We start from the raw sequence: 21,719 nt of genomic DNA, 5'->3' as shown, positions 1-21,719 counted from the left end.
TCACTCTTCCTTAGAGTTGGCTCCTAGAAGCAGTAGTTCATCCTACTATAAGTTTGTGAATCCTCATTTGTAGAAAAAAAAACAATCTTTATTGTTCGTTACCGAATCTGCCGTGATTATAGACAGTCATTTTAAACTTGACAAACAAGTCAATAGCGTTTTAAAATCGTGTTTTTATCATCTTCGTCTTTTAGCATAGGTAACCTCGTTTTTATCTTTTAACCTTTTTGAAAAAGTCGTGCATATCTTTTAATCTTTTTGAACAAGTCGCCTTGACTACTGCAATGCACTGCAATACCCAAAAAACTCTCTCCCGGTTGCAGTTAGTCCAGAACGCGGTAGCACGACTTTTAACTTGGGACAGGAAACGCAAGCATTTAACCCCGATTCTTGAGACTTCGTACTGGTTTCCTTTCATTTCATAATTGATTTTAAAATCTTGCTGTTTGCTTTTAAAGCTTTGCATGGACTGGATCCTCATATTTCGGACCTCATCCAAATTTACACTCCTGCGCGCACTCTGAGGTCCGAGAGCCAGCTCCAGCTCGAGGGGCCCAAGACCAGACTTAAGCCAGGGGAGACAGGGCCTTCTCTGTGGTCGGCCCTAAGCTCTGGAACACTCTGCCCCTCCATGTTAGAACTGCTCCCACACTGCAGTGCTTTAAGTTTCGTCTTAAGACCCACTTTTATTCTCTGGCTTTTAACACTACGTGAGTTGTGTGGTCCTCTGTGTTTTTAAATGTTTATTTGTATGTATTGTTTTATTTGGTTTTACCCTTTAAAATAGTTTTTAATCATTTATTAAAATATTGTTTTTATACCTTTATATATATTTTTCTATTCAGTCATTGGTGGAGCAAAGGATAATATTTGAATATTGTTTTTAATATTGTTGTGCAGTACTTTGGAAATATTTTTGTTGTTTAAATGTGCTATACAAATAAAGTGGATTGAATTGGACTTTCTTACTTTTACTTAGTTTCTCCCGTTCCTGTTGGAACATTGAGCGACGAGTCCCCTCCATTTGTTCCGGTCACTGGCAAATGGAGGGGACTCGTCACCCAATGTTCCAACAGGAACGGGAGGATTGGAGTGGATGATTATAAGACAAAACGCGTATAGGTCTGGAAGTACAAATACAAATTTGTTGCCAAAAGTCGACGGAGATAAATGCGCCGAGGGATTAGTTCCGGCAATGATTAACATTATCAAAATAAGGTAAATATTGTACATATTGGTATGAACGTCTGTGTTACTGTATTATACATATATAATTACAGTGTGTACATAAAACATTCATGGAGGGTTTTTAAGTTGTTTTAGAGGACTTTGTGTGAAAATCTGTCACTTCACGTCTGGTTATGTTTCCTTAGTTTGTGTTTATTTCCTGTTAGCATTCTTATTTTTGTACCACTTCCTGCATGTCTTTCTGAGTGCTCGTTTCCCTCACCTGTACATGATTGGCAGGCTGGCACACCTTGTTGCAGTTGCCAATCAGGCTGCTTTTTATTCCTGCTTCGCCTGTTTTAGTGCTCGAGGATTGATTATGTTACGGACTTTTTGCTGCAAGCATGACTGCTCTTCTCTTGTGCTGAGTATAATAAAGGACTCTTACCTGCAAGTCGCCCTACGGTCTCCTGCATCTTGGAGTCACAACAACCGCAGCCATGCGAGTTCCTTACATTCTGAAGGCTACAACGGTGACTCTCATCAGCCACATATTCCAAGTGTTTGTATTATCTTTAAAATAGCCATCGCAAAAAGACATGTGTTCTTTGTCCCTCATAATGGCAAAATTCCGAAAAAAGTGAAGTTCCCGTTAAATGACTGCATTCTACAAACCCTGTTTCCATATGAGTTGGGAAATTGTGTTAGATGTCAATATAAATGGAATACAATGATTTGCAAATCCTTTTCAACCCATATTTAATTGAATGCACTACAAAGACAATATATTTGATGTTCAAACTCATAAATTTTATTTTTTTTTTGCAAATAATAATTATCTTAGAATTTTATGGCTGCAACACGTGCCAAAGTAGTTGGGAAAGGGCATGTTCACCATCGTGTTACATCACCTTTTCTTTTAACAACACTGAATAAACGTTTGGGAACTGAGGAAACTAATTTTTGAAGCTTCTTTGAAAGTGGAATTCTTTCCCATTCTTGTTTTATGTAGAGCTTCAGTCGTTCAACAGACTGGGGTCTCCGCTGTCGTATTTTATGCTTCATAATGCGCCACACATTTTCGATGGAAGACAGGTCTGGACTGCGGGCGGGCCAGGAAAGTACCCGCTCTCTTTTTTATGAAGCCACGCTGTTTTAACACGTGCTGAATGTGGCTTGGCATTGTCTTGCTGAAATAAGCAGGGGCGTCCATGAAAAAGACGGCGCTTAGATGGCAGCATATGTTGTTATAAAACCTATATGTACCTTTCAGAATTAATGTTTCCTTCACAGTTGTGTAAGTTACCCTTGCCTTGGGCACTAATGCACCTCCATACCGTCACAGATGTTGGCTTTTGAACTTTGCTTCGATAACAGTCTGGATGGTTCGCTTCCCCTTTGGTCCGGATGACACGATGTCGAATATTTCCAAAAACAATTTGAAATGTGGACTGGTCAGATCACAGAACACTTTTCCACTTTGCATCAGTCCATCTAAGATGATCTCATGCCCAGAGAAGCCGGCGGCGTTTCTGGATGTTGTTGATAAATGGCTTACGCTTTGCATAGTAGAGCTTTAACTTGCACTTACAAATGTAGCGACAAACTGTATTTAATGACAGTGGTTTTCTGAAATGTTCCTGAGCCCATGTGGTGATATCCTTAAGAAATTGATGTCGGTTTTTGATACAGTGCCGTCTGAGGGATCAAAGGTCACAGTCATTCAATGTTGGTTTCCGTTGTTCTTAAACTGTTTGACTATTGGCTCACGCAGTTGTGGACAAAGGGGTGTACCTCGCCCCATCCTTTCTTGTGAAAGACTGAGCATTTTTTGGGAAGCTGTTTTTATACCCAATCATGGCACCCACCTGTTCCCAATTAGCCTGCACACCTGTGGGATGTTCCAAATAAGTGTTTGTTGAGCATTTCTCATTTTTATCAGTATTTATTACAACCTTTCCCAACTTCTTTGTCACGTGTTGCTGGCATCAAATTCTAAAGTTAAGGAATATTTGCAAAAAAAAAAAAACATTTATCAGTTTGAACATCAAATATGTTGTCTTTGTAGCATATTCAACAGAATATGGGTTGAAAATGATTTGCAAATCAGTGTATTCCGTTTATATTTACATCTAACACAATTTCCCAACTCATATGGAAACGGGGTTTGTATATTAGGATCAGCAAAACCATATTTCTGTAATAGCTGCCCGTCCTATTATTTGCTGATATTCCAGTTCACTTAAATAAACGCTGAACATCAAATAGACCCCTGCTTTTATCACTCTCAAGTACAAAAAACAAAAAAATAACAGGTGGTGTTGCTAGGGGACTGTAATTACTCTCACTAAGAAGTCATGTCGCAATAGATTTATTTTTAAATCTGTAGAATGCTCTGTGAACTTGATATTTTTGATTATTGAATGTCATTATTTTAATTACTTAAATTTAAATGCTATAATATGCATTAAATTAATGTAACTTTATGTGAAGTCAACACAAAAGTATGTAGCCATGCTAATGTTGGAACGCATTTCCTCCGTGTATCAGCATATTGAGATCGAAATAGGCACTGACACTACCCATATCCACATAGGTTTTATTTGTCGAAGATATATGTTGGCCTGCCAGTTGGAATACACATCGACATACAGGCTAACGGGCTAGCCTATATGTTGACATTGACCGGGCTAGCATGCTAAGTAAGCATTACACTGGTGTTATGGTGCTTCACTCCTAAGCATTCGCTGAACGAACATACTAGCTTTTTTAGACACGATCATAAACTGTATTGGAAAATATAGTTTACATATGAAATTTCCATTTACATTTATTAAAAGTAATAAGAAAATGTAAATCCCTGACTTACATATCAAGGAGGAAATTAGCAAGTTTGCCGTCAGATGAAAGAATCTTCTCTGCTTTCAATCGTCAATTACAATACAAATCCTCGTTTTGTTCCTGGCTTTGTCATGAATAAGCTGAGAATCGTAACGACTCCTTTTAGATTTACTAAGGTCTGACATGTTTAGTAACTTTACCAGGGGCAGTAGCTCGACGAAGAGGGCAGTGCGTAACTGGCAACCTGGATGTGACACAATCAGACTTTCTAATTGGTCAACGGTGGAAAATGAAATGAAAACAATAATATTTAGGGGCTGTGAATCTAATTTTGAAATGAGCTGAACCACCCTTATCAGTTATAAAGGTATTTGAAAAGAACAAGATTTATTAATGCCTTTTGACATATCTGGGCCATTTAATGATGACTTGACATGACATTATTATATTTGGCACCTTTAAATTATCTCCCACTGTAACATTTTCAATGCATATATTGAACAATGATGATATAGTATATCGTGTATTAATCTATATTGGAATTGAATTTTAGTTTATGTCATTTGTATTAGTCCAAAAATAAGATAGGGGGAAATTGGATTGAAAGAAAACAGGAATAAATCAAAGGAGTACACATAGGGGCAAGACAAAACAAGCCCGTTTCTAGTTGTGTTTCTGTGTTGAACAGAGTGACCTCTGCTCACTGGGAGGCCCAGCAGATTTATGATGGTAAGAAAGAAAAGACCCAAAAACTAGAAGAGAGCTTTTCCTTTCCTGTCCCCAGGCAGAGGTTGTATTTGCACAAGCTAAGCTCACTCGCACGCACGCACACACACATATATATTTAACCTAAGAAGCTGTAATGACTATGTTCCTTTTCACGCTCGTTTGATTGAACGCCCCAGGGGATGTACACGTCTATGTCCACTTGCACATAAAAACTAAGCAGTTGCACTTGCATGCTTTTACTGTGCTATAACTATGGACAGCCATAAATAAATATAATTCAAGGCAGCAACTTGTATCCCGAGTGTGCCACAGGTGGATGAGCTGGTAACGTTATAGGGATCTCTGTTCTACTTACCTCCTGATGGGTAAAAGAGAGGGGGAGTGAGGAGAAAGTCCATCTTGTCCTTGAGGTCATCCTCATTCTCTTTCTCCCACTGGGCTCCAACCTGCTGCCATAAATCAGCTGCTAGAAGACTGCAAAATAAATCAGAGTTAGTTTGGGTGGAACCACAACTGATGTCTGTCTCACTATCTCGTTTCTAAATACTTTATAGACCCGAATTTCTCATTTCTCTTTTGATGTTACTGCTTTTATTTATGCATTCAAGCTGTTTTGTCATCATTAATGCTGCTACTGGATACTCTGATTATGTCACCAACCCAATATTGTGCCATTTATCCCCCCGTTCACGACTTAACACCTTTCATCTAAGTGCTATATTCAAAATTTTCTATTTGGAGTTGTTTTTACATTTTTTCGCATTATTTCATTTTATTGCAAGCCTCATCACAAGTTCCGTTATTTTCACATAATGACAATAATAAAGACTCTTGAATCTTGAAAAAAGGTATATAAATATAAATGGTCCATCCTTTTCAAGACTTGTTTTTGAAAACTAACTATAAAATTGTCTCCCCTGGTCACTGATGTGTGTGAGTGACTGAAGGAAAAGCTTTAGTTGGGGAGAAGAGACTTGGTGTCACATATTGGTTTGTATGCATATGAAAATGTCTAGAACCACAACGATAAGCCTCTTTTTGTACAAAATATTCCAAGGGAAAAAAGTTATATTGGCTCAATGGGGGACCAAAATACATTTATACCAAGAGTCTAGTAAAATATAGCAGAACCGCTGAGGTCTAATTCCTCCAGTCGTTTCATCTGGAATCTGGCAATAATTTGGGTGGGTGGGGGCGGGTGTGTATGTTTTAAAAGCCACCTGAAACTTAAAAGGTGCTGTTTGCAATTTCCTGACTGTAACATTTTTCAAAGCAAAAAATATAACAAGACCAACATCGGCTAGCTTAGGTTACCATTAGTAGTGTAATATTACAATTATATTTTTCACAATTACAAAGTGTATGTAATGCAATTTTTTTCCAGCTTGAATAAAATGACCGGTGTTTACGGCTGTCATTCACCGTGTTTTGTCAACAAGTACGCGTAGGGAGTGTGTGCAGACATACAAAAGCAGTCCAAGAGAAGCAACGAACAATTTGCAGTCATGTTGTTGTTATGACAGAATACACATCAAATAAGAGCTTTTGGGAGCTATCCAAACGGCTATTCTTAGCAAACAACACCTAAAGCTAATGCCCGTACACGTGTTACGTACTAATTACGAACGAGAATCTATAAGAAGACAGTGTACACTGTGTAAAATACATAAGAAAGTTGGGACCCTGCAGGCATCTGTGTAAATGTTGCGAACAGCCCTTTTAAAGCTTGAACCAATACATTAAACACAATCAAGGAAAACCTTTGTTGTAAATGCATATGTAGCTTTTTTTTTTTTTTACGTCAGACAAGTTTGTCGGGGTATCAGTATAAAGCTGATAAATATCAGTCTATATATACCCCCAAACCAGTGAAGCTGGCATGTTGTGCAAATTGTAAATAAAAACCGAATACCATGATTTAAAAATCCTTTTCAACTTATATTCAATTGCATGGACTGCAAAGACAAGATATTTAACGTTCGAACTGGAATTTTTTTTTATTTTTTGCAAATATTAGCTTATTTGGAAGTAAGGACAAGTAGCAAAAACGACTGAGAAAATTAAGGATTACTTATCAAACACTTATTTGGAACACCCCACAGGTGAACAGGCTAATTGGGAACAGGTGGGAGCCATGATTAGGTATAAAAGCAGCTTCCATGAAATGCTCTTTTATTCCCAAATAAGGATGGGGCAAGGATCACCACTTTGTGAACAAATGCGTGAGCAAAGTGTCGAACAGTTTAAGAACATTTCTCAATGAACTATTGCAAGGAATTTAGGGACTTCACAATCTATAATCTGTAATATCATCAAACGGTTAAAGAATCTGGAGAAATCACTGCACGTAATAGATGATGATATTATGGACCTTCAATCCCTCAGGCAGTACTGCATCAAAAAGCTACATCAGTGTGTAAAGGATTTCACAACATGGGCTCAGGAACACTTCAGAAAACCACTGTCAGTAACTACAGTTTGTCGCTACATCTGTAAGTGCAAGTTAAAACTACCATGCAAAGCCTTTTATCAACAACACCCAGAAACGCCACCAGCTTCGCTGAACTGATGCAAAGTAGAAAAGTGTTCTGTGGTCTGACGAGTCCACATTTCTAATTGTTTTTGTTAACTGCAGACGTTGTGTCCTCCGGACCAAAGAGGAAAAGAACCATCCGGATTGTTATATGAGCAAAGTTCAAAACCCAGTATCTGTGATGGTATGGAGGTGAATTAGTGCCCAAGGCATGGGTAACACACATCTGTGAAGGCACCAATAATGTTGAAAGGTACATACAGGTTTTGGAGCAACATTTGTTGCCATCCAAGCAACGTTATCATGTCTTGCTTATTTCAGCAAGACATTGCCAAGCCACTTGTTACAACAGCGTGGCTTCATAATAAAAGAGTGTGGGTACTAGACTGGCCTGCCTGTAGTCCAGACCTGTCTCCCATTGAGAATGTGTTGCACATTATGAAGCCTAAAATACCACAACCGAGACCCTGGACTGTTGAACAACTTAACCTGTACATAAAGCAAGAATGGTAAAGAATTCCACCTGGAATGCTTCAAAAATTGGTCTACTCTGTTCTCAAATGTTTACTGAGTGTTGTTAAAAGGAAAGGCCATGTAACACAGGGGTAAAAATACCCCTGTGCCAACTTTTTAGCAATGTGTTGCTGCCATTAAATTCTAAGTTAATGATTATTTGCAACAACAACAAAAAAAAAGTTTGAGTTTGAACATTAAATATCTTGTCTTTGCAGTCTATTCAATTGAATATAAGTTGAAAAGGATTTGTAAATCTTTGTATTCTGTTTTTATTTACCATTTACAAAACATGTCAAGTTTCTGGATTCACACATATTATATTCCATACCAGAAATTAACCTATTTATAATTCTTCGAGCATTGTTTTTTGACGGCCTTCTTCTCCCTCAGTTTCCATTTGATCGGAACCATTTAGGTAACAAAATGTTAGCCCGGCCGGGACACTGTACCATCCATTTTTTTATATCCTTCCAAAACTCAGAGATTACCAGGAATTCCAGTTTTTTCGGGACATTTTTTCCCATTGAAAATGAATGGGCCAATTTTCAAATTGGCACAATTCCCACATTTCTCATCGTATTCGAACCGTCCCACCATCCTCACACTCCACTCACCCTGGACATTCAAACCAACATGTATTCAGTATCAAAATTACCAGGAAGTTCTCCCCATTGAAATTAAATGGGCAATATTCAATTTTCTTCATATCCCACATTGCTCAACAAATTAGTCGAAATGCTACTTTCTCTTGTTAGTCAGCTGCCAGCATGCTAACATTAGCATGCAAACGTTTTATGCACATTTTTAATTTCATTTTAACTAATTTTGCAGCTGTACACCTTGGAGTCATACCTTGGTGCTTACAACTTGAAACCATTTTTATTTGCAATTTTTTTTCTCACTTGGATGGCAACTGATGGGATGTGGTATATTTCAACACAAGATGTGAGCTATGTTGTCTGGGGGCTTTAAGCCCCCTGGTAGGGTCTCCCAAGGCAAACAGGTCCTAGGTGAGGGATCAGACAAAGAGCAGCTCGAAGACCTTTTATGAAGAAGACATATCGAGGACCCAGATTTCCCTCGCCCGGACGTGGGTCACCGGGGCCCCCCTCTGGAGCCAGGCCCGGAGGTGGGGCACGATGGCGAGCGCCTGGTGGCCGGGCCTGTTCCCATGGGGCCCGGGCGGGCCCAGCCCGAAGAGGCAACGTGGGTCCCCCCTCCAATGGGCTCACCACCCATAGCAGGGGCCATAGAGGTCAGGTGCGATGTGAGCTGGACAGAAGCCGAAGGCACGGCACTTGGCGGTCCGATCCTCGGCTACATAAGCTAGCTCTTGGGACGTGGAACATCACCTCACTGGGGGGAAAAGAGCCTGAGCTAGTGCGCGAAGTGGAGAAATTCCGGCTGGATGTAGTCGGACTCGCTTCGACGCACAGCAAGGGTTCTGGAACCACCTCTCTCGAGATGGGCTGGACACTCTTCCACTCTGGCATTGCCGGCAGTGAGAGGCGACGGGCTGGGGTGGCAATTATCGTTTCAACCCGCTCAAAACCTGCACGTTGGAGTTCAACCCAGTGGACGAAAGGGTAGCCTCCCTCTGCCTTCGGGTGGGGGGACGGGTCCTGACTGTTGTTTGTGCTTACGCACCAAACAGCAGTTCGGAGTACCCACCCATTTTCGGTACACTCGAGGGAGTACTGGAGAGTGCTCCCTCGGGTGATTCCCTTGTTCTGTTGGGGGACTTCAACGCTCATGTTGGCAACGACAGTGAAACCTGGAGAGGCGTGATTGGGAAGAAAGGCTGCCCAGATCTGAACCCGAGTGGTGTTTTGTTATTGGACTTTTGTGCTCGTCACAGTTTGTCCATAACAAACACCATGTTCAAACATAAGGGTGTCCATATGTGCACTTTGCACCAGGACATCCTAGGCCGCAGTTCCATGATCGACTTTGTAGTTGTGTCATCGGATTTGCAGCCTCATGTTTTGGACACTCGGGTGAAGAGAGGGGCGGAGCTTTCTACCGAACACCACCTGATGGTGAGTTGGCTGCGATGGTGGGGGAGGATGCCGGACAGACCTGGCAAGCCCAAACACATTGTGAGGGTTTGCTAGGAACGTCTGGCAGTGTCTGCTGTCAGAGAAAGTTTCAATTTCCACCTCCGGAAGAACTTTGAACATGTCACGAGGGAGGTGCTGGACATGTTCCGCACCTCTAATGCCGAGGCGGCTGATTGGAGCTGTGGCCGCAAGGTAGTTGGTGCCTGTCGGGGCGGTAATCCTAGAACCCGTTGGTGGACACCAGCGGTGAGGAATGTGGTCACACTGAAGAAGTAGTCCTATAGGGTTCTTTTGGCTCATAGGACTCCGGAGGCAGTGGACAGATACCGACAGGCCAGTCGGTGTGCAGCTTCGGCGGTCGCGGAGGCAAAAACTCGGACATGAGAGGAGTTGGGGAAGCCATGGAAAACGACTTCCGGACATCTTCGAAGCGATTCCGGACCAACATCCGCCGCCTCAGGAAGGGGAAGCAGTACACTGTCAACACCGTGTATGGTGCGGATGGTGTTCTGCTGACCTCAACTGCGGATGTTGTGGATCGGTGGAAAGAATACTTCGAACACCTCCTTAATCCCACCAACACGTCTTCCTATGAGGAAGCAGAATCTGTGGTGGGCTCTCCTATTTCTGGGGCTGAGGTTGCTGAGGTAGTTAAAAAGCTCCTCGGTGGCAAGGCCCCGGGGGTGGATGAGATCCGCTCGGAGTTCCTTAAGGCTCTGGATGCTGTGGGGCTGTCTTGGTTGACAAGACTCTGCAGCATCGCGTGGACATCGGGGGGCGGTACCTCTGGATTGGCAGACCGGGGTGGTGGTCTCTCTCTTTAAGAAGTGGGACTAGAGGGAGTGTTCCAACTATCGTGGGATCACACTCCTCAGCCTTTCCGGTAAGGTTTATTCAGGTGTACTGGAGAGGAGGCTACACCGGATAGTCGAACCTCGGATTCAGGAGGAACAGTGTGGTTTTTGTCCTGGCCGTGGAACTGTGGACCAGCCCTATACTCTCGGCAGGGTTCCTGAGGGTAAATGGGACTTGGAGAAGGCATTCGACCGTGTCCCTTGGGAAGTACTGTGGGGAGTGCTCAGAGAGTAAGGGGTATCAGACTGTCTTATTGTGGCGGTGCGCTTCCTGTACGATCAGTGTCAGAGCTTGGTCCGCATTGCCGGCAGTAAGTCGGAAACGTTTCCATTGAGGGTTGGACTCCGCCAAGGCTGTCCTTTGTCACCGATTCTGTTCATAACTTTTATGGACAGAATTTCTAGGCGCAGTCAAGGCGTTGAGGGGTTCCGGTTTGGTGGCCGCGGGATTAGGTCTCTGCTTTTTGCAGATGATGTGGTCCTGATGGCTTCATCTGGTCGGGATATTCAGCTCTCACTGGATCGGTTCGCAGCCGAGTGTGAAGCAACTGGAATGAGAATCAGCACCTCCAAGTCCGAGTTCATGGCTCTCACCCGGAAAAGGGTGGAGTGCCATCTCCGGGTTGGAGCGGAGACCCTGCCCCAAGTGGAGGAGTTCAAGTACCTCTGAGTCTTGTTCACGAGTGAGGGAAGAGTGGATCGTGAGATCGACAGGCGGATTGGTGCGGCGTCTTCAGTAATGCAGACGTTGTACCGATCCATTGTGGTGAAGAAGGAGCTGAGCCGGAAGGCAAAGCTCTCAATTTACCGGTCGATCTACGTTCCCATCTTCACTTATGGTCATGAGCTTTGGGTCATGACCGAAAGGATAAGATCACAGGTACAAGCAGCCGAAATTAGTTTCCTCCGTTGGGTGGCGGGGCTCTCCTTTAGAGATAGGGTGAGAAACTCTGCCATCCGGGAGGAACTCAAAGTAAAGCCGCTGCTCCTCCACATCGAAAGGAGCCAGATGAGGTGGTTCGGGCATCTGGTCAGGATGCCACCCGAACGCCTACCTAGGGAGGTGTATAGGGCCCGTCCAACCGGTAGGAGGCCAAGGGGAAGACCCAGGACACCTTGGGAAGACTATGTCTCCCGGCTGGCCTGGGAACGCCTCGGGATCTCCCGGGAAGAGGTGGACGAAGTGGCTGGGGTGAGAGGAAAGTCTGGGCTTCCCTGCTTAGGCTGCTGCCCCTGCGATCCGACCTCGAATAAGCGGAAGAAAATGGATGGATCGATGGAAGATGTGTGCTCTTCTTGAGCTAGTTATTTCAAAGTAATCTTTACTCCTCAGATTAAAAAAAAGATTCCTAGTGTTGTTGCGATCGTTTTATGGTGCTTTCCATTTGTTTATTTCCACATTGCATCAAGTTGGTAGCGTTTAGACTTGACCAACTTCCTGTCTTGGTGCCATGATCTTCTACCATACAGGTAAGAGCCATGTTTTTCAACCTTGCATCAACTTTTCCTAACCCAAAGACAATACAGTTGCAGCAGAAGCAGCTCAAACACCTTTTTCTTTATGTTGTGGCTGATCGTAACCAACATTTTTAGCAGCTCAAACTAGCAGGCACCTAGTAACTGGCTGCTTGCTAGTCGGCAAGGAGCAGAGTGAGCAAAGCGATGTGTCACAACACCTAAAAAGTAGTCTCTCTGTGTAAGCACTTACAATACCGATATTGCTGTAGTTTAGTTATTATACAGGCCACAGCATGTTGCCGTTTTTTGGATGTTTTTTTTAGGCCTTTATAGGTGGACTAGATGAATCCGATTTGCTGCATTGATAGCTGCCGAGCTGTGAAAATATTTGATTTATAATGATTCCTACTTCTTGGAAATTCATTAATGTCGGTCATGTCTGGAACCAATTCACAGCGATAAACAAGGGATTACTAAATTTCTATTTCCAAGGTTGAGCACCATATTGGAATTAAGTGGTTTAATCTAATGGGCATATTCAGGTTCATAAATTGACCAATAAATTAAAACAATATGAAAATTGTACTCTTTCTGAATGTGGAATGTTGTGTTATGTTTTATCTAGAAGTGATCACTAATTGATATGAAGAAAAATTGTTTGCCTTATTTCAGGAATCTCATCAGTTGTATTACTCAGCAAGAGTGGAATCAATTTGTGGAAATAGGAGTATCTGTCCATCAAGTTGAGCAGCCAGTCACCGACGGTAACAGTCACAGCTTTTCTCACCTGCAATATAAGAGACTAGGGTAGTTAAGTCAGAAATATCAATATAAGAGACTAGGGTAGTTAAGTCAGAAATATGAAGTGAATCATAATTCACTTAATAATTTATGAAGAGAACTGTCGTAGTTCAAAAATAATAATAATTGATGTAAATTGTGGGCTTCACGGTGGCAGAGGGGTTAGTGCGTCTGCCTCACAATACGAAGGTCCTGCAGTCCTGGGTTCAAATCCAGGCTCGGGATCTTTCTGTGTGGAGTTTGCATGTTCTCCCCGTGAATGCGTGGGTTCCCTCCGGGTACTCCGGCTTCCTCCCACTTCCAAAGACATGCACCTGGGGATAGGTTGATTGGCAACACTAAATTGGCCCTAGCGTGTGAATGTGAGTGTGAATGTTGTCTGTCTCTGTGTTGGCCCTGCGATGAGGTGGCGACTTGTCCAGGGTGTACCCCGCCTTCCGCCCGATTGTAGCTGAGATAGGCGCCAGCGCCCCCCGCGACCCCGAAAGGGAATAAGCGGTAGAAAATGGATGGATGGATGGGTGTTACAAATTGAGAGGGGAATTGAACACGTGTTATTAATGGCTATTAAGTGGAAAAGGGGTCGCATTAAAAAAAACATTGCTTATTCCTACTCCTTTTTGGACATGTAAAGAAAAAGAAAAATATGTGATGTATCATATTGAAACTGTATACGTGTTCGATATCAACTTTGACCAACCAAGTTGCAATTAGAAAGTGTTCTGAAAAATACTAACCTGTGGCGAGTCGTCAAACAGTCTCTGCGCCAGGTGAGACAGAACATCATTCACGTTTTTGCCAGTGCCGTGCCGAATGACCGCCCCAGTGGCTTCGATGACCGACACCCGTACCTTGGAGTGTTGATGAGCAATTGCCTGCATGAGAGGTTTGACCAGACTCTCAGCTTGCATGTGGAAGTGTTCTAGAGAATAAATAATAAGTCAGTTAGGTTTAAAATTATTTTGCAGTATTTTTGATTGTATAGGGCAGGGGTCGGCAACCTTTACCACTCAAAGAGCCATTTTGACCCGTTTCACAGACTAAAGAAGATAATGGGAGCCGCAACCATTCTCGCTAATATCTGCTGATGGTCACCCAGATAACAATAATAAGGGCGTGCTATGAAGCCATTGCCTTTGACGCCTTCTACAACATGTACAAACAGCTTGCCAGCCCAGTATCATGTTGTACGTGGCTTTCGCTGTTACACGTACACGAGTGCGAGGCATATAGTCAACAGCCATACAGGTTACTCTGAAGGTTGTGATATAAACAACTTTAACACTCTTACTAATATGCGCCACACTGTGATCCCACACCGAACAAGAATGACAAAACACATTTCGGGAGAACATCCTCACAGTAACACAACGTAAACGCAACATAACAACTACCCAGAATCCCATGCATCCATGACTCTTCCAGGCTATAGTATACACCCCCGCACCCCCAACCCCGCCCACCTCAACCCTCCTGTATGCTGCTTTATTTAAAACTTCCTTGTTTTCTCTATTAAACAGATAGAGGCCAAGAAAATTCAGCCCAAGAATATCATCGCCATGGATGAAACAGCCGTCTGGTTTGACATGGTTGGTTTTAGTACGGTCAATGAGAGGGGCGCCTGATCCATCTGCCTCAAAACCACCGGCCACGAGAAATCACGCGTCACGGTGGCTCTTGCAGCCTAAGCAAACGGGACAAAGCTGAAGCCTTATATTGTGTTTAAAGGTGCTGTCTGTGCTGTAAAGGCTGTGCAAAGCATCCCCGGGGTGATCATAGCTTCCTCCAAGAATGGCTGATTTAATGATGACCTGACAAAGGATTGGCTCCATAGGGCAGTGGGGAAATTTAACTTCGGACCGAGGCTACTTGCATGGGACTCATACCGATGCCATATCAGCGAGGGCACGAAAGCAGAGCTCAAAAGGGGCCACAACCTTAAAATGGCTGTTATATCTGGAGGTTGCACTAAGTACCTACAGGCCCCCGCAGCTCCGTGACTACTATGATAACTGGATGGTTGGTGATAAAGACAAGACCTACACCAAGTCAGGGAACCTGAGAGCCCCTTCCCGCCGCCTCCTGGTCAACTGGGTCCTGGGAGCCTGGGATGCTCTGGATCGGGATGCTCCGATCGACTCATTCAAGGTAGGCTGGCTGGCTGTGTGTAAGTGTGTGTGTTTCAAACAGTAGCGATAGCTGATTGTTGTTATTTTATTTAAGTGACACTATTATTGTTCTGTTTTGATGGTGGGTTTTATACTTGAGTACTTGGTACCATAATTTAATTTTTCCCGGTAGGCTGCTTTATTTAAAAACGTTATTTATTTTCAGTATTGGTATTCTATTTGACAATTGTTACACTACTGCCATGTTGAGGCCTTGTTGATCTCTTGTCTTTTGATAGTCTTGTTTATTTGTTTGTATGTTTACAATAGCTTTTAAATACTGGACAGTAACCATTGTAACCAAATAATGGCCTGGTGCAGGCTGGTGCAAAAATAAATAAAAGCCTTGTGCAAATAACCGCCTGCTTCTTTCAAACGCCCGTCTCCAAAAATGATTTTGTGAAATAAACGCCCGGGCTACTATTTGGTAATATACGGTATATCGTGTATCGTGATATGGCATAAAAATATCGAGATATTAATAAAAGGCCATATCGCCCAGTCCTACTTGGAGAAACAAGTGTTTTCCGAGGTGGTACTTGGTGAATAAAGTTTGAGAACTAATGCTATAGTGCATGGGTGTCAAACTCTGGCCCGCGGGCCAAATTTGGCCCGCCGTTTAATTTAATTTGGCCCTTGAGGCAATATCAAATTAACATTAGAGCTGGCCCGCCGGTAACACCACATTCACCGCTAATACTCATACTTGCCAACACTCCTGATTTTCACAGGAGACTCCCGAAGTTTAGTGCCCTTCCCGAAAATCTCCCTGGGCAACCATTCTCCCGATTTCCACCCGGACAACAATATTGGGAGCGTGACTCAAATGCACTGCCTTTAGCGTCCTCTACAACATGACGTCACGTCCTCTTTTCCTCCATAAAAACAGCGTGCTGGCCAAGTCACATAATATATGCGGCTTTCACAAACACATACTTGGTCAACAGCCATACAGGTCACACTGAGGGTGGCCATATAAAAAACTTTAACATTGTTACAAATAGGCGCCACACTGTGAACCCAGACCAAACAAGAATGAAAAACCAAATTTCGGGAGAACACCTGCACCGTAACACAACAGAACAAATACCCAGAATCCCTTGCAGCACTAACTCTTCCAGAACGCTACAATATCAACCCCCGCTACTACCAAATCCCGCCCACCTAATTTTTATTTTATTTTTGAATTTATTAGCTTTTGGAAAAAGTTAATGTTGATATTTACCTCATAAGGCTGCAAATAGAAAAGAGGCATTGTTTTAATTAAATTGTATTTAATATACCACTGATGTTTTTTGAAAGTTGATTTTGCACTATTACGTTATATAAGCTCTGCCTGTTCCATGGGAGGAAGCCCAAATACCCGGAGGGAACCCGCACAGTCCCGGGGAGAACATGCAAACTGCACACAGAAAGATCCCGAGCCCGGGATTGAACCCAGGATTACGCAGGACCTTCGTATTGTGAGGCAGATGCACTAACCCATGGGTGTCAAACTCTGGCCCGCCGGCCAAATTTGGCCCACCGTGTAATTTAATTAGGCCCTTGAGGCAATATCAAATTAACATTAGAACTGGCCCGCCGGTATTATAACACCGCATTCACCGCTAATACTCATACTTACCAACCCTCACGATTTTCCCAGGAGACTCCTGAATTTCAGTGCCCTTGCCGAAAATCACCCGGGGAAACCATTCTCCCGAATTTCTCTCGATTTCCACCCAAACAACATCATTGGGGACGTGCCTTAAAGGCACTGCATTCAACGTCCTCTACAACCTGTCGTCCCGTCCGCTTTTTTTCCATACAAACATTGTGTCCGCCCAGTCACATACTATATGTGGACTTTACACACAAACAAGTGAATGCAAGGCCATACTTGGTCAACCGCTATACAGGTCACACTGAGGGTGGCCGTATATACAACTTTAACACTGTTACAAATATGCGCCACACTGTGAACCCACACCAAACAAGAATGACAAACACATTTAGGGAGAACATCCGCACCGTAACCCAACATAAACACAACAGAACAAATACCCAGAATCCCTTGCAGCACTAACTCTTCCGGGATGCTACAATATTTGAAAATCGATTTTGCATGTCACTATAAAGTTATACAAGCTTTGCTCATTCAATATTCAATGCAAAACTTGTTTGGGTCCCTATTAAAAGGTTAATTTGTTCAACCTTGGCCCGCGGCTTTGTTCAGTTTAAAATTTTGGCCCACTCTGTATTTGAGTTTGACACCCCTGCACTAACCCCTGTCCCACAGTGCTGCCCTATTTAAGCCTTGCTTGTTCAATATTCATTGCAAAACTTGTTTGGGTCCCTATTAAAAGGTGAATTTGTTCAACTTTGGCCCCGCGGCTTTGTTCAGTTTTAAATTTTGGCCCACTCTGTATTTGAGTTTGACACCCCTGCTATAGTGAAATAATGACTAAGGTAAGAAATCGGACTGTTGATAAGCTCATATTTGAGGTATTCTTCTTGTGATAAGACTGTATAATGTAGGATTATGGACAGTCAGGAAGTTAACAACACACCTGGCACACACTTCGCAAAGTTGACGGTGCATTTGCAGCTTTCTCTTTTGACATCTGGGAAAGGATCAACGATGGTCCTCTGCAGTATGCTGATCATTTCATTCAGATAAGGCGCCAACTGTTTCCCGCACACCTCCACCGTCAAAGTCAACATCTTCATAGCCGACAACCGGAGCTCTTCCGCCGGCTCCAGGATCTCCTTCTCCCCGAACCGCTGAGCCATACACGGCATCAGATAAGGCAGCGACACCTGCGGTTCGGGGACATAACAAATAAAGTCCGTTATCAACAATATCGCGATTTCCCTGCATCGTTCCATGGGGTCTAAAAGGCACTTGAGGAGAGGCTTGAGCAAGGCGGAGAAGAGATCTTGGAGGACGACACCGGAGAGCTTTTTGTCCACAGTTTCTCTTTTAATGGACTCTAAGGCTCTCTTCCTTGTAGACTTGCTGTCTTCGCCGAGGCAGTTTAAATGTCGGGCGAGTCCTCGCAAAACTTCAGAGGAAACATGCTTCTCTCTCGACGCCGTGTCCGCCATTTTTGTTGCAGTCGCCTTGGCAACCCGTTGCTTCGCGACAAACAAACATGCTGCTTTACGACAGCTTTTGGTTCAAAATGTTACAACTTTATTAACAATACAAAAATGTTCTAGTTGCTCTGGTGAAACATATTAGTGTTATGCAGAGCTGAATTTAACTAATTAAATAGTACATTTTATATTTACTATTTTTATGTACTATTACAAACTGCAAAACCATACAACGTGGGTGCAGTCACGTTGTTGTTTATTGTTTATTGAGGATCCCTATTAGCTAGTCTTCCTGGGGTCCTTTTCAAAATTTCAAAGCAAAATAATAATACACAGATCCAGTTACAAAACATAACACCAATCCAGTTACAAATAAAAGAAAGGAAAAGAAAAGTACAATTTCTCAAAATAATAATATAAAAAAACAGTGCACAGATTGACTGTACTGAATCACTAGAATCAGTTCTTTAAATTGAGTCGTTCAAAAAATTAGTTCACCGAGTACAGTACAGTGCAGACATTCGCGGGAGAAGCAGCAAATAGGTTGAACGCGAGTCCCTACACAGCTCTGTGCATTCAGTATACCAGGCAGTGAGTGACTGAATCAGCGCCACAGTCAGCACAGTTCAGTACGTGAACCTGAATCACTTCTGCAGCAGTAGTTCTGTGTGCAGGTCGGCGAACCATGAGTCAGTCAATAACAGCTTCCCCAGCGGCAGATCTCGGTGTGTGTCAGTTCGCGAACGACACAAGCCCTCAGCACCCAATGAACGACGCGCACAGTGACTGAACGAGAGCCTCAATGTGACGTCCTCCTCCGCGACACAGTCAGTTCTCTGTGTCAGTAGGTTCGCGAGTCTTGATTCTGAATGAGTGAGTGAGTGCAGCGCGAACGATGAATCACGTCCTCAGCGTCAACCAGTCAGTTCTTGTAGGTTCGTGAAGCGAACCTGAATCACTCAGCTACAGTTCGTGAATCGCTCTCTGCCCTGACAGACTCCCCTTGACATTCGCAAACAGACATTGCAGCTGTAGTAAAAATTATGTTACTTTTAAAAACACTGTGTGTGAGTTTCCGGCCTGACCAATAAACAAAGTGTGACTAAATGTCTTGGTTGTAAAATATGTTTTATTGCACTGAAATGAAAATAATAAATAAATAAAAGTGGGAAATAAAAAAATAGTAATAGCCTACTAAAATGCTTGCAATCAACAGTTAAATAAATAGGCCTCGTTTGTTTAGTGCAAAAACAAATATTACATTAAGAAACCCTTAACAAATGCCAACATAAAAACGAAATGTTCTATAGCAAAGAAAATATAAACTTAAATATGCAAACAAAAAGAAAATGAATTCCTTCAAAATAAAACAAATAAATTAAGAGCCAGAAATGCCAACAAAAAAACTAAATGTTCTGTAGCCTACCTTTAAAAATATAACAAAGAAAATATCAACCTAAATGTGCAAACAAAAAGAAAATAAATAGGCTACCTTAAATAAAACAAAACAAATATTAAACCAAGTGCCAGAAATGCCAACATTAAAACCAACATTTCCGTAGAGGGTTCAGTGAGTCACAGAATGCGCCAGTTCCACTCACACCGGCATGGTCCTGGCTGAGCTCAACTGAACTGACAAAGGAACAAATCAGTTCATGAAGTGATTCGGTTCAGTACGTTCACTCAAAAGATGTGTTTGTTGGAACGAATTGTTCACGAACGACACAACACTAACACAGATACAGTTACAGAATATACCCAGATCCAGTCACAATAAAAGAAAGGAAAAAGGAAAAGAAAAAGACAATTCTCAAACTAATAAAAAAAAATAAGAGTAGACAGAACCATTTATAGAACATACGCAAATCCAGTTACATCCATCCATCCATTTCCCACCGCTTATTCCCTTTTGGGGTCGCGGGGGGCGCTGGCGCCTATCTCAGCTACAATTAGGCGGAAGGTGGGGTACACCCTAGACAAGTCGCCACCTCATCACAGGGCCAACACAGATAGACAGACAACATTCACACTCACATTCACACACTAGGGCCAATTTAGTGTTGCCAATCAAACTATCCCCAGGTGCATGTCTTTGGAAGTGGGAGGAAGCCGGAGTACCCGAAGGGAACACACGAATTCACGGGGAGAACATGCAAACTCCACACAGAAAGATCCCGAGCCCGGGATTGAACCCAGAACTACTCAGGAGCTTCGTATTGTGAGGCACATACACTCACCGGGTGAGTGTAAGTGCCTCGTGCTGCCCTGAAGCTAAACAATAATAAATAAAATACTTCTTACCATTAATACGACTTTTTCAACAGGTGCGGTAAAAAATGGATGGATGGATTGAAATGCAAAAAAATGTTTTAAATTTTGAACGTTATTTTTAACACTGTGTTTACCAATCTCAACTAAGATTTATTTGATAGCCGGATGCAGTCATCCAAAGAGCCACATTTGGCTCGAGAGCCATAGGTTCCCTACCCATGATTTAGTGGTCAATTGTACGGAATATGTACTGTACTGTGCAATCTACTAATAAAACAATCAATCAATCAATCAATCAATCAATCAATCAATCAATCAATCAAGATCTAAGTCTAGCTGCCCTATTTTGAACTGTTTGTAATTTTATAAGCTCAACCTTGAGTTGAACATTGTTATAAACCAGGGGTGTCCAAGCTTCCCACCTACATCTTCTCTTCTTTGACTTCTCCATTATTAATTGAACAAATTGCAAAAGATTCAGCAACACGGATGTCCAGAATACTGTGTAATTATGCGATTAAAGCAGACTACTTATAGCTTAGATCGGGCTGGAAGAACATGTCCGCTACCACCGGTGACGTCACGCGCACGCGTCATCATTCCACGACGTTTTCAACAGGATACTTCGCGGGAAATTTAAAATATCTATTTAGTAAACTAAACCGGCCGTATTGGCATGTGTTGCAATGTTAAGATTTCATAATTGATATAAAAACAATAAGACTGCGTGGTCGGTAGTAGTGGGTTTCAGTAGGCCTTTAAAAAAACAGCTCAGTTTTTTATATGGCAAAACACAAAATATGCAACATTTTCCCCCCAAAAATGTCTCAAAGTGGATAATTTAATGTGACGTAATTGAATCCTTGAATAGGTCAATAATTGAAAATGACATTGATTTTGATTCATTATTATTATTTTAAAGAAAGAAAGCAGCTTTGTGTTATTAAAGCATTGCAACATTTTCTTGTTACATTTCACATGTTTGCTCTTTTCTACCACTTTTTATGTTTTTAAATTTGATCAATTGTATTCTTAAAATGTGCCGTGGGGTGCAAATAGACTTGATTCTCACGGTTACGTTAGATCCACTATGGATTGGACTTTCACAATATCATGTTAGATCCGCTCGACAGCCATTGCTTTCGGTCCCCTGGGGGTGGTGGTGGGGGTGGGGGGGGGGGGGGGTGCCCACATATGTGGTCCTCGCCAAGGTTTCTCATAGTCATCATGGTCGACATCCCAC

The 21,719-nt window shown here is 42.6% G+C and overlaps 1 protein-coding gene across 1 annotated transcript in view; it reads right to left on the bottom strand.

Annotated features, from left to right (window-relative positions):
- Nucleotides 1–18,255, bottom strand: part of LOC133541408 (dynein axonemal assembly factor 5-like) — a 64,953-nt gene extending 46,698 nt beyond the window's left edge. Inside the window, exons 1-4 of the mRNA XM_061884809.1 lie at nt 17,677–18,255; nt 13,697–13,881; nt 12,821–12,945; nt 5,093–5,211 (exon numbers count right to left, since the gene is read on the bottom strand). Coding sequence (XP_061740793.1) covers nt 5,093–5,211; nt 12,821–12,945; nt 13,697–13,881; nt 17,677–18,214 — 967 coding nt within the window. The 5' untranslated portion in view covers nt 18,215–18,255. The remainder of the gene's footprint in view (nt 1–5,092; nt 5,212–12,820; nt 12,946–13,696; nt 13,882–17,676) is intronic.
- Between the last annotated feature and the right edge of the window lie 3,464 nt (nt 18,256–21,719).

The sequence above is a fragment of the Nerophis ophidion genome, linkage group LG23 (assembly GCF_033978795.1).
Source record: "Nerophis ophidion isolate RoL-2023_Sa linkage group LG23, RoL_Noph_v1.0, whole genome shotgun sequence".
NCBI classification, from domain to species: domain Eukaryota; kingdom Metazoa; phylum Chordata; class Actinopteri; order Syngnathiformes; family Syngnathidae; genus Nerophis; species Nerophis ophidion.
Note: the sequence above shows the minus strand (reverse complement) of the source record. Positions and strands in the feature narration are given on the sequence as shown.